Source organism: Somniosus microcephalus, chromosome 18 (genome assembly GCF_052327205.1).
Source record: "Somniosus microcephalus isolate GS21.2 chromosome 18, FLI_Smic_1.0, whole genome shotgun sequence".
NCBI classification, from domain to species: Eukaryota; Metazoa; Chordata; class Chondrichthyes; order Squaliformes; family Somniosidae; genus Somniosus; species Somniosus microcephalus.
In genome coordinates, this window is record NC_141004.1 from 32,076,873 (window position 1) to 32,090,231 (window position 13,359).

The window sequence follows — 13,359 nt, forward strand, 5'->3', positions numbered from 1 at the left end:
TATCTGAAAAATACAGACCAGACCAGGAGAGCGAGAGATTGGAAGCTAGAGATAAGCGAGGGATCACCTATCAGATGACAAGACTCTCCTTGTATGTTGTCCAGGGCAATATCCCAATGAAGCTGACTCCTGCTGATTTTTGAATTTTTATTTATCCCAGTAAAACCCACAAGTAGTTTTACATCCCTATGACCAGAAGGCACATATGGAGTAGTTTAAAGGGCCAAGGAAGGTAGTACACTTCACATTTCATCAAATAAGTTATATTATTACAACATCCTCTTCATGATAGTCCTCATAAAAAAAATTGTTTACAAGTTCCATAAGCAAAGTAGAACTCTATTTATTCTACTGATGTGTAACATCCGATGAGAATAACTTGCATCTGGGAACTGCCAGCCAGCTTAAGTGGTTTTCTCCAAGTCAGATGTTTGTGGGTTCAAGCTGCATTCCAGGGATTTGATCACATAATCTATCTGACACTTCAGTGCAGTACTGAGGGAGTGCTGCATTGTCAGAAATGGCATCTTTCAGATGAGACATTCAACTGAGGCTCTGTCTTCCTGTTTGGATCAATGTAAACAATCCCATAGCATTACTGGAAGAAGAGCAGGCGAGTTCTCCTAGTATTCCGGTTCATGCAACATTTATCCCTCAACCAATACCATCAAAGCAGATTACCTGGCCAATTCATCTCATTGATGTTCGTGGGACCTTGTTTCTTTTTAAGTTGGCTGCTGCGTTTGCCTGTATAACAACTTGACTACATTTCAGAAGTCATTCATTGGCTGTGAAAATTTATTTAAAAAAATGAGTTTTGAGAGGTTTTAAATAAAAATGACCTGGTTGAAATATCTCAACGTTGATGTTTTGCATGTGTTTCTTTCTCAGAACCACAATCTCTGTTACAATGACTGCAAATTTGTATATCACAAAGGGCATAGGACTTGGCACTACGATTTCAGCCTCCTCAACGACTCCACTACTTTTACAAGTGCACCCCGTTTCACTCCGAAAGGAGTGCAGTACTTTCACCATTTCAATATTGGCCTGTGTGGAAATCAGGTAGGGAGTAGTAAACCCCCTTGATACCAATAATGATTCTACTTCCTCATTTATACAAAACAAGTAACCACAGTTCATTAATTAAATATTTATACTGTTTTTCCAAAGGGAAGGAAATTGGCCACTTGTGTGGATAATGTAACAGTTGAAGGTGTCATTGATCATGATGAAGGTTTTGCAAAAGCTGTCACATCTTATATCTGCCAGTCTACACTTGTTCCATCCGATGTGATGGGATTTAGAACTATTGTGTCATCCCATCCCATCAACTTGGCAGGTCAATTGATAGGTAAGTGTTTTATAAAAGGCTACATTTATACAATGGGTACACATTGCCCTGCCAGAATGGATATGTTAATCGGATCATAAATTGTTTAACATTAGACAGATCAGTGTAGCGAACCCCCTATCTGTTGAATCAGAGATAAAAATGGAAGATAACAATTTGTTCTCGCTATTCTAAGTTGCAACCATAGCCAGACATGTACAAGGATGGGAATAAAGGCTTTGCTGTTTGAACTGAATAGAGACGATTTTATTCAGCAGGCTAGACTTACCACCTATTTTATTCTTGTAATATTGGAGAAGACACCGTGGGCTGGATTTTGCAGTCAGTGGCAAATGAACGGCGAATTACACTTACACTTGCCCACAGACTTTCTATGGGCTTTTGCACTGGAACTTGTGGTGATGAGAAATCCATTTCAGTGTGCACACTCTACAGAGGATCTAGGACTAGTGTGAACAGGGAAAGCAATGGTGGGTCTCCTCAACCAATCAGATTGTAGAATCCTTACTGAGGCACACAGAGTCTGATCCAGGAAGTGTAAGTTAGAATTCAATGCCAAATCATGTACCGAAAGCAAAATAAAGAGAGGGATTAAGAGAGAGGGGGGAAAAAAGAGACAGAAAGAAAAAGTTTAAAAAAATTATTTTAATTCTTTAATTGTTTTAAATCTCCAACAATAATTAAAATCTGAAGGAATGAGACTCTACGCTTGTAAAAGTTCATTTTCAGTGCTAGAGAGATTGTTTGGCAGTAATTAAAAATCATCACCTTGTTAAAAATTTACTTACACTTGAATGGACAATCCCTAACTTTTTCTGGTGAACTTGGTGTGTATCTATCGCGTAAGTATAACTTCACGCCCTTTCATGTATTTGAACGCCGAGTCTCTCGGCAAGATACCGGTATAACAAAGCTTCTGGAGGAGCAGGGCAACCAGAGTTTGAATTCCGTGTTTAACTGCGCATGTGCGGTCGCTGGAAGTTGTTGTCCGATTTACTCTTTAATAATGGTGAGCGCTGATAGCCTCAATGTTATTTTTACCTCAAAATCCGGGCCTCCAGTCCAGATCCAACGTCGTCCCATCCACTGTCATCGGATTACAGTATGCAGGCGATGCTTGCATCTGCGCACACTCTGAGGTCGAACTCCAAACCATCGTCAACACCTTCACCGAAGCATATGAGAGCATGGGCCTTACACTAAACATCCGTAAGACAAAAGTCCTCTACCAACCTGCCCCCGCCCCTGATTATCAAAATCCATGTCGAGGCCTTGGACAACGTGGACCACTTTCCATACCTCGGGAGCCTACTGTCAACAAGGGCAGGCGTCGATGACAAAGTCCAACACCGCCTTCAGTGTGCCAGTGCAGGAAGAGAGTGTTTGAAGACCAGGACCTCAAATCCAGCACCAAGCTCATGGTCTACAGAGCAGTAGTGATACGTGCCCTCCTGTATGCTTCAGAGACATGGACCATGTACAGCAGGCACCTCAAAGCATTGGAGAGGTACCACCAACGCTGCCTCCGCAAGATCCTGCAAATCCATTGGCAGGATAGGCGCACCAACGTCGGTGTTCTCGCTCAGGCTAACATCCCCAGCAGCGAAGCAACTCGATCAGCTCCGATGGACGGACCACATCGTCCGCATGTCCGATACGAGACTCCCAAAACAAGTGCTCTACTCGGAGCTCCGACACGGCAAGAGAGCCCCTGGTGGGCAGAGGAAACGCTTCAACGATACCCTCAAAGCCTCCTTGAAAAAGTGCAACATCCCCACTGACACCTGGGAATCCCTGGCCCAAGACCGCACAAAGTGGAGGAGAAGCATCCGGGAAGGCACCGAACACCTCGAGTCTCTTCGCCGGGAGCAAGCGGAAGCCAAGCGCAAACAGCAGAAGGAGCGCATGTCACCCCAAGTACCCCACCCACCCGCCCCTTCAACCACCATCTGCCCCACCTGTGACAGAGACTGTAGGTCCCGCATTGGACTCATCAGTCACCTGAGAACTCATTTTTAGTGTGGAAGCAAGTCATCTTCGGTTCCGAGGGACTGCCTAAGAAGAAGACTGTTACTTTTACCTCAAAATCCAGGCAATATTTTTACATATTCCCATCTACAAAAGATAAAGGTGTTAAATTACTCTCTGAAGGGATTAGTATGTGAGTGCTTGAACGCATGCTAACGCATTCATATGGAATGTCTTTCTCCCCTATCTTAACGGAGGCATTAACTCATTTATTTCAGTTTCAAATTCACAGTGACCTTTATCTTGAAATGCATACCCTCTTTAAATCTCATGTCAAATAACATAAACATTGAAATAGATTTTTAAATATGCATCAGATTTTCTGTCAGCACCTTGTGATTTTTTATTATAACCCTGTCATAAGCCAACATCCAGACAGCTCAATATGGCAGTTTAAATATCCAAAATATTTAACTGCAAAATATTGTCCACCTCCCCATCACACCTCACACAGCCGCTGTAACATTACACAACTACTCCGTGAGGTACTAAAGAAGGAAGCTTCCCACCCTTCTCTATCCTAATAATTAATATATTCATAAATCAAATAAAAACCTTGATTTAGGAGCAGTGTTTATAATAAATCAATAAGCATATTTAGCATTTTTTCATTTTATCAAGGAAAATTTTGGTTAAAATTTCCACGTTAAAAGAATCATGGGGCACCTTTGCAGTAAGGGGCTGTGCGATCAATATGTCTCAGATTTTGGCATGGATAACTCAGGGTTAGATTTATCTTAAAGAATACAAACCTTATTCTCCTATTGATGGATGCTGTGGGTGACAAATGAATCGTGTCCAGGCTTCAATATCTGGTCCTAAAATTAACTTTTTTAAGACGTTTTCTTTTATATTTTTAGGAGTGACTACTCAAACAACACTTGATAATATCACTGCTAAAGCTGACCTGTTTCCTGTTGAAAAAGACAGAGCATTGCCTGATATAATCTTTTTTTACAAGTAAGTGATTTATGTTTGATCACTCAAAGAGTAGTTTAATTTTAGAGTTTCATAGAACTAATGGGGGCAAAATTGGACCTTGTTGCACTCGCTCTCTGGGCAGAAGCTGAGTGCACAGACCTCCCACGTCTGAACGTGCTCACGCCATGTTGGTTCAGACACTGTAGAGGCATCCCTGGCAGTCGTTTCAAACAGGGATCCGGTGCCTTGAATATGCTAATAAGGGGCCGCATGCCTGTTTTAGGAGCCAAACCAGGAATTAGTTTTGCCTAAGTGCAGCAGCCATTGGGCCTACTTTGTTCAGGATTACCTGATCTACATGTGGCCTAACCAGAGGTCCTTAAAGGGGCCGTCAGGCCGCAACCGAAAAGGTAGGTTTTAAAAAAAATACTTACCTTACTGTGGAGCTAGGAGGAGCAGGAGTGTTGGTTATTGTTCTTGCAGGTCAATGTGAGCTAACCTGTTTTGCTGGTCTACAAAGACAGGAATGATAGTGTTGGCTGTTCACTCTGCTGATAGCCAAAGAACAAAGACGCTTTCACTTCTGGTGACATGCTTTTCAATCTATGTTGCAATATGACCAGGAGTAACCTTACAAGTCCAAGTAAAATCACTTTTGCTGATGTGCAAAGAAGCAGAGAATTGAAGTACTTTACAGCACAGAAGCAAGCCATTCAGGCCACTGTGCCTTTGCCAGCTCTCTGAAAGAGCTGTCTACTTAGTTGTGCCCCTTTCCCATATTTTCTTTAAAAAAAATCTTTGTCAAATATTTATTCACTTCCCTTTTAAATGGTTTCTGCTTTCACCAGTGTTTCTGATGGGGAATTCCATGTCCCAAGAAATTAGGGGGGAAAAATTGAGTCGTGACCCCTTTGGGGTGCTAACTTTGCCGTCGACACTAACATAGCGTCCGGCGATAAGTCGGGGGTGCTACCGAAGATCGCGGCCGGGGCACAAGCGGGGTGCTGCACATGGCGATGACAGCATCGCCGGCGGCGCAGCGTCGTGGGGCGCTAATGGTTACCGCCACCGCTAACCTCTGGCTGAATTTTGCGGGAGGCGTTGGCGGCACCGCGCCCGGGCACTAGTTGCTTTGCGCCCCGTTAACGCCCTCTTAGGGTGCTAACGGGAGGCGCAAAGCAACCGAATTTTCCCCCCTAGGTCTTTAAGATTATTAAAGGGTTTGATAGTGTATTCGTAGAGAAGATGTTTCCACTTGTGGGAGAATCCAAAAACTATGGGTAGATCGTTACTAATGGCCCAGAAATTAGGTTCGGGGGCTTGCCGCACGTGCAAGCCCCCGATGTGCACTTACCCGGCGCGCCGACAGCTGAAGCCTGGGCCTGCTTGGAATTCCTGTCACTGGCCCGGTTCAGCTGTCGGCGCGCTGTGCTTGCCTGATCCAGCGGCGTAGTGCCGGCTGGGATCAGGTGAGCACTGGGCAGCCAATCAGGGGAGGGGAAACTTCATTCATGAGTTTGATAGTAAGAACTGTCAAACTCATGAAAACTACGGGTGCCCAAAACATTACTTAAACTTTAAATAAAATTTTTAAAAACATCCCACTAATTAAATGAACTATAAATAACTTTAAAAAAACTATTTTAAATAATTAATCAAATTTTTGAAAAAAATAATTTTTTTAAAAATCGGGTCTAAAAATCCACTTACCTTACTGTAAAGTCCTTAAAAACAATAAAGCTGTGGAAAAAATGTTATAATTTTAAATAATAGACCACTTACCTTAAAGAATCAAGTCCTTACGTCTCCTTTTTACCTTCGTAAAAATTTGGGGCACTTACACACGGGCAAACCTGTAAAAAAGAAGGAAGTTCAACGCTCTGCGCGCACGTTTTGGACCTCTGAACCCCTTGGAGGAAATGCCGGTTTCCCGCGCATGCGCTGTGCATGCAAGAAACCAGCACTTCCATCGGGTCCACGCGTGAGTACCCCGTCCTTACTCATGCGTTGGGACCCGAAGTACTGGGCCAATAAATCCAATAGGGAATTCAGGAGAAAATTCTTTATCCAGAGAGTGGTGAGATTGTGGGACTTGCTACCACAGGGAGTGGTTGAGGCGATTAGCATAGATGCATTTAAGGGGAAGCTAGATAAGTAAATGAGGGAGAAAGGAATAGAAGGATATGCTGATGGGGTTAGATGAAGTAGGGTGGGAGGAGGCTCATGTGCAGCATAAACCAGTTGGGCTAAATGGCCTGTTTCTGTGCTGTACATTCTATATAATTCTATGTAAAAATCGCTCTGTGACATGAATCAGTCATTCATGAAAGAAAGACTTATGAAATAATACTGAGCAGCCTACGGGTGGCACTGTCCAGGGAGAGTATAAATACTCGGGCACGGACCCAGCTTGCGCAGGACATTCTTAACAGGAACTAGTGAAGGACACAACTAGACCTCCATGTTGTAAAACAGTTGATTAAAGCTTTGTTTAACGCTTAGACCAAGTGCCTAGTAGTTTTCTTACGTCACTCTGTGTATATATAAAGAAGAATGCTTACTTTTATCGTACTCCTTATTCTTTTGGTAATGATCTTAAATTTATGCCCTCTAATTACGAACTCACCAACCAGTGCTGCCTTATTTCCCACGCTATTAATAAATCTACTACAACCCTATCTGCTTTTGTCTTTGAAGCTCTCTGAACAGTATACAGGAAACTTTGGTTTATCCGGAGGTTATATGCCCGGAATACTCGATCTAACGGCAAAAATCAGGAGCTGTTTATTTAGTTCTCGTTGCTTTTTTTTCCCAGTCAGGCACTGCAAGGTCTGTAGCTATAGCAACAGCCTCAGCTAGAGACGCTTGCAGCTGCAGCCGACTCTTTAGAAGCTGTTGCTAAGCAACAGTGTTTGTTGTCAGATACGGAGATGAAAACCTCCGTGTGCTTCAACATTAACTTTGTATGTCTGGCAGTTTTGATAGATCGGCAACAGCTCGGTCCCGTCGGTGCCGGATATCACAAAGTTTCCTGTACTGTGCTTTCCCCCTTTATTTTTCTGCTCACTTCCCTTCTGCAGTCACACTTTCCATTGTGGCTGTGTGTACACATCTGAATATGTTGGGAGCACAGTGCATGTTGCACGGTGTAAGCTGTCTGCCAACTCCCATTCCAACTGTTAACTTAGTGCTGCCACTGTTCACTTCACGTTTTCAAATGACTGCTCAATTTAAGCTCATCATTAACATGTTACCGAACAGATTGAATTGAATGAGACTTTGTTTATATTACACAGGTCTACTGAATCAACACAGACTTGTAAAAATGGGAGAGCATCCACAGTAAGATTGAGATGCAGCCCTGCAAATGTTGGCTCAGGGGCCATTTCCGTGCCAAGGTAATGCCTCTGATTCTCAAATAATATTTTTAAGGCTGCTGCCTGCATCTTAACCTCCAAAAATCAGAACGTTTATTACAATATGGGGCACATTTACAAATGTATCTCCTGATCACGTCAGATGTTTCATTTAAAAGCATCAACAATGACGCAGTTCTCGGCTGTCCAGGTAATGATGTGTGAAAAGGGAATCTTGTGCATGAGGAATCATTCACATACAAAAAGAGGTATGCCATTTGCTGCTCGGTATCATAGCAACCAAAGTGCTTGCTTCAAATCGCAGTGAAACAGGGTTTGTGCCCAGGTGGTGGATGACGGTTGATCAGCCAACAGTATTCATGGTGAATCTGTGAATGCTCAATTAGATGAGACGTTTCACCGTGGGGTAAAACTGGTACTTCACCACTGTCACTTTTATAACTTTAATGATTGGCGATAGGAGTAGAACATTGAACAAGGAATAGGAAAAGTACAAAAAGAAATTTGAAGCATCTATTTCACTAATTTTAGAAGTTGTGTTCCACCATTCCGTGGTGCCACATTTTTTATCACTGATGCTCTGCTAATGAACAATAACATTTAATTTATGACTGCAGCTCTTCAAAAAGAGCTTTAGACAGCAGCTTGAGAGAGTTACAAGCTTAAATTAAAGTGACCTCTAGTGACAACTTCCAAACACAACAGGACTTACAAGAATTCCTGTTCAGACTGACCAAGATTGCTAAATGTCAGGGATCTACGTTCTGTAACTCAACTATATCAATGTCAGGAAAATGTTAGCAATGAGATTTATGAATAAAAAGAATGGAACAAAATTATATATGGAGCTGTGTTTATTATTTTAGGAGTGAGATTTATTTTAGGAGTGAGATACTTGAAAATGGGTCACATTTGAACACCGAACTGAGAGACTGGGCAAATTTTCAATGGGAGTAAAAACTGGGCGGTTTCTATAATGGACGGCAATCGCAATCCCAGTTTACGCCTGTATGGCAGCTTGAAAAATCTAATCCACTCACTCCAAATGATTGTGTGTTGTCAGCTCTGGCGGACTCGCCAAATCAGCTAGCTTTTTGTGGGTGAAAATGATCGCAATTCACTTTGATAAGACATTTCGCCTTATTGTTTTCTCTAATGCTTTTTACTGTGTTGACAGAAAATGCCAAGAAGGAACGTGTGACGGTTGTACCTTTCACTTCCTGTGGAAAACGGCAGAGGCCTGCCCTCTTTGTTCAAAGAGTGATTACCACGAGATAGTGGGAGCATGTATCAGCGGAATTCAGGTATCAAAGTGGAGCTGCTCTGTCGATGTGGATAGGTTGAAATGCCAATCACTAACCAGCGGGCAGTGAATCTCGCATTTAAATGCATCTCAGGGTAGATTTTCCGATTGGTTATGCCCAATTAATGGGTGTAAGCCATAAGAAAAATGGACAGAGATCCATTTTGCCAGATTTCCTTCCATTTAGCTCCCATTCAATGTTCCGCTTGGGGTTTGTATTGGTAAAAGAAGTATCTGTCCAATTGCAGTTCATTATACTGTATTATAATTATATTTTCTCAATTTTGAGCATTCAGTCATCTACCTCCCGCCTCCCATATAAAATGGGCATCCAGAGAGTGAGCTGTTTATGGAAGTACATTTAAAAAACTCGATAGTAAAATTTGTTGCAGCATTTTGAAGCCCTTGCAGAATGATGTGCTTTTTTTTTTGTCCTGTTTCAATTTAGTTGGTCAGAAGGCTTTGTACCAAGTGGACTCCAGGGGAATCAAGGGATATGGGGATTGGGCGGGAAAGTGGAGTTGAGGTAGAAGATCAGCCATGATCTTACTGAATGGCGGAGCAGGTACGAAGGGCCGTAAGGCCTATTCCTGCTCCTAATTCTAATGTTCTTATAAGTGTTTGCCACTGCCATATTTTTGCTATGTCCACAATACTGGGATAATGAATTTACCAGAGGGAATCCTTCCTCTCTTAGGTTTTTAGAGGAGGCAGAAGAAGAACAGGCAAATCAGGCTGTACCCACCGGCCAGTACATTCCCACCCACATTTACAGGCAGAGGCACACCCACCTGCCAGTGGCCTGTGGAACTGGCTACGCTGGCTCTGGGTAAGCAGACAGCTAAATGCTAAGAGCAGTTCCACCTTCGCTATAGGGCTGTAACTGCGAGTGAGGAACAGTCAGATGCTCCCTCAAGTCCTCTTTATCTATATCCTATGCTGTCCTATGAGGAGTGTGCCCTGGAGGGTCAAGCAGCTTGCCCCTCTGCTCTACCACTTGATTCTGCACCACCTCCACCTCACCATCTGCACAGACTTGGGTTCCCACCGCCACATTTGTTGTGCCAGTCACTCAATTTTGCCTGGCAACTTTTGTTGCTCAAACAATCTTTGCTAAGGCTGAAATGTGCATTAAAAATATTAACAACCTCTGTAAAGGATACCAAAATTTTTATTCCCACATAGGGTCATTGAACTTTTACGTGCCTGCACCGCTTTAAAGAGAAAGGCTACTCACACAAAGGGGGAGAAATTTGGTACCTTAGGGCCTCCAGTTAGTGCCTGGCCTCCCTGTAGTACCGCTGCTACAAGTTAGCGCCAGGGACTTAAGCACCAGGCAGATTGTGACATCAGCGAGCGTGCAATGCTCACTTGGCATCTGATCTGCCAAATTGAGTATCACTCCCTGCCTTAGCGCCTCGCCCTGACAGGGAGAGGAGGCGTCAAGCAGGCGGATGGCGGCTCCAGGGGTGCTATTTAAAGGGATCATTAGTAATGAGTCACCGCTGTCAGGTTACTGGTTTTTCACTGCTTCCTTCAGTTTGACATTGTGCAACAGTTGAATTCAGTCATTCAAAGGTTGTTTAGTCTCCGGAGTGTTGCGGCTTGTAAAAGTTAGTTACATTTATTCTCACAAAATATCAAAGTGCTGCACTTCCTTACATTAATGGGGGCTGTACTGGCAGTCGACCTCGCCCTCCAGGATCTACGGTGGAGGGAGCACAGGCAGTGAGAAAGATTGGAACATGTGGCCTGAGGGAGGAGGAGGCCCATCAGGGCTCTCGACAGGAGGCCTTACCCTCCGAGGGTCTTCCGACAGCAATTCTCCTACCTTCAATTAAGTCACGAGCAGTGTCTCAGAAGGCTTTGCCTCAGCAAGGAGGTGGTCACAGAACTCTGCCTCGTCCTGCAACCAGACCTCGAGCCTCAGATCAGGACGAGGACGGTTCTCTCAGTGGCAGTCAAGGTCACCGTTGCCTTCAATTTCTTCGCAAGCAGTTCCTCCCAGTCAGCAACAGGAGATATAGCGAACGTCTCGCAGTTCGCCGTCCATCGCTGCATCTGAGAGGTCACCGAGGCTCTCTACAGTAGGAGAAGGGACTACATTTCCTTCCCCATCACTAGAGAGTAGCAGGACGAGCATGCCTGTGGCTTTGCCAGGATAGCGGGATTCCCCATGGTGCAGGCTTTGCGGGCACTGCATAACAATCCTGAGATCTTCCATAACCACAAAGGCTACCACTCATATAAATGTCCAGTTGGTGTGCGACCACAGACAGCGAATCCTCAATGTGATCCTGGCAGCAGCCACGATGCCTTCATCTAACACTCTTCCAGCCACCACATCAAGCTCGCGGCTGGCTGGTCGGAGACCAGGGCTATCCGCTCTCCACCTGGCTCACGACTCCCCTCCGCAACCCCAACACTTCTGCACAGCATTCATGTAATGAGAGCCATGTTGCCACCAGGAACATCATTGAGCAGACCATCAGCGTACTCAAGCAACGGTCCTGCTGCCTTGACCACTTGGAAGGAGCCCTCCAGTACTCGGCTGAGCGGGTGTCCCATTTTGTCATGGTGTGCTGCATGCTCCACAACTTGGCCATCATGAGGGCCCAGCCCTTGCCAGCAGGGATTGCGGGACCACCTCAGGGGGAGGAAGAGGGAGAGGAGGATGATGATGATGATGAGGAGGAGCTGGAGGAACAGGAGCGAGGGAGGAGGCAGCCACTCAATCGGTCTTCCAGAAGGGCGGCCCATGACCGCCTCATCAGACTGCAGTTCCAGTAAATTCAACCCCAGATCCCCGTTGCTCACCAAATCCCCATCATTCCATCCCTGTCACAGGCCATATCACAGCGCACAGCTGAAATGAGAGACAGTACAAAATTATCCGAAGTGAATTAATACATTTATCAATAATCAGTGAACACATCTTTACAACAACAATATTTACTATTCATCCTTGTGCAATCCCTTAGTGCTTCGTGTTACTGTGCCTTTGCCTACTCTAGTGCTTCTACGAAGTGTTGGCCCACTAGTGGCTGCAGCAGGGCTAATGGAAGGCTGCTGAGTGTCCGTTCGGGAGACTTCAGATGGCCTTGCAGAACGCCCTCGACCAGCTCTGGGCCTGGAAGGCCTGTCTGTAAACTGCACCACCTCAGCATGAGTGGCAGCAGTCTGGGCTGGCTGGATGACAGCCAGTGAGCTGGCCTCCGAGCTACCCTTTCCCCCTGGCCTTGCTGCAGCCCGTTCATTCCCGGTGCATCACCCTGTGCAGATCCCACTACTATACTAGCTTCTAAAGAACGCGTGGTGCCAGTATCTGAGCTGGTGCCTGCAGGTGAGACATACAGTGACGCGGTTTGTTCTTCCTCCTCCCCTTCTCCCGCCTCGCTCGCAACAGTGCCCTCAGGGACAGGCTGCTCAGGTGCTTGCTCATTATCTGAAAGCATAAAGGCACAAGAGACAGGTTAAGGTGAGGGGAGGGGGGCAGGAAGAGAGAAATGCATGCACACAGCATGATTAGTTGGAAAGGCTTGTGGGGTGAGGGGTAAGTAGGATGTGAGAAGAAGGAATAGGGATGAAAATACCGTTGTTGTCCCCAAGGGGGTCAATGTCGCCAGTGGCCATGGCGCCCACCACCTGGTGCCCAATAACCTCCAGCACTCTATTTTCCAACGCAGACAGTGGTTGGGTGTCGGCTTGTCCCCCGCCTGTGTGCTCCTGCTCCCTCCTTGGCCTGCAAGCGAAAGGAAAGTGTGTGAGTGAGTGTGGAGCAATGTGTTTGGTTGATGTGCCTGCCATAGTTGAATAGCTGTCATTGAGTGTAAGGTGTGAGATGTGGGTGTGAGCGTTGGTAGGTAGAGATTGTTGGTGGGTGAGTGCTGGGGGTGTGGTGCTTTGGCCAGTGTGTGCAGACTATGGTTCAGACAGTGGTATGTAGCATTTGTTGAGGCATTGACTCACCCTGATCACCCGAGTGAGGTTGTTAAATTTCTTCCTGCACTGTGTGTGGGTCCTGGGGACCACAGTGCTACCCGAGACCTGATGGGCAACCTCTCTCTACATGGCACGGAAGACTTGTGGCCTCCTGCCACTTGCTGGGTAGAGCACTGCCCTCCATCTCTCCACAGCGGAAACCAACTCCTCCAATGCTTGGTCCAAAAATCTGCATGCTCTCTCCCTGGGGCGTGGATCTGCCATGAGTACAGCTGGTTGAGTCGTCAGGCTCCTTGGACTTGGCCTGCTTCTGCTTGCTGACACAGGTTTACAGGCAGCAATGCTGAGAATGAGGTACTGCAGCATCAACGAAGCTCCCCTTTAAGAACTGGAAAGAGCCTGTGGCAATGATGACTTGCGATTAGACTGCACCT

General features: G+C 45.4%; 1 protein-coding gene across 2 annotated transcripts in view; it reads left to right on the forward strand.

Annotated features, from left to right (window-relative positions):
* elapor1 (endosome-lysosome associated apoptosis and autophagy regulator 1) overlaps nt 1-13,359 on the forward strand; it is a 143,731-nt gene that overhangs the window by 96,330 nt on the left and 34,042 nt on the right. For both annotated transcript variants that reach the window (XM_086011319.1, XM_086011318.1), the window contains exons 15-19: nt 892-1,065; nt 1,174-1,354; nt 4,243-4,342; nt 7,600-7,701; nt 8,858-8,984. In XM_086011319.1, coding sequence (XP_085867445.1) covers nt 892-1,065; nt 1,174-1,354; nt 4,243-4,342; nt 7,600-7,701; nt 8,858-8,984 — 684 coding nt within the window. The remainder of the gene's footprint in view (nt 1-891; nt 1,066-1,173; nt 1,355-4,242; nt 4,343-7,599; nt 7,702-8,857; nt 8,985-13,359) is intronic.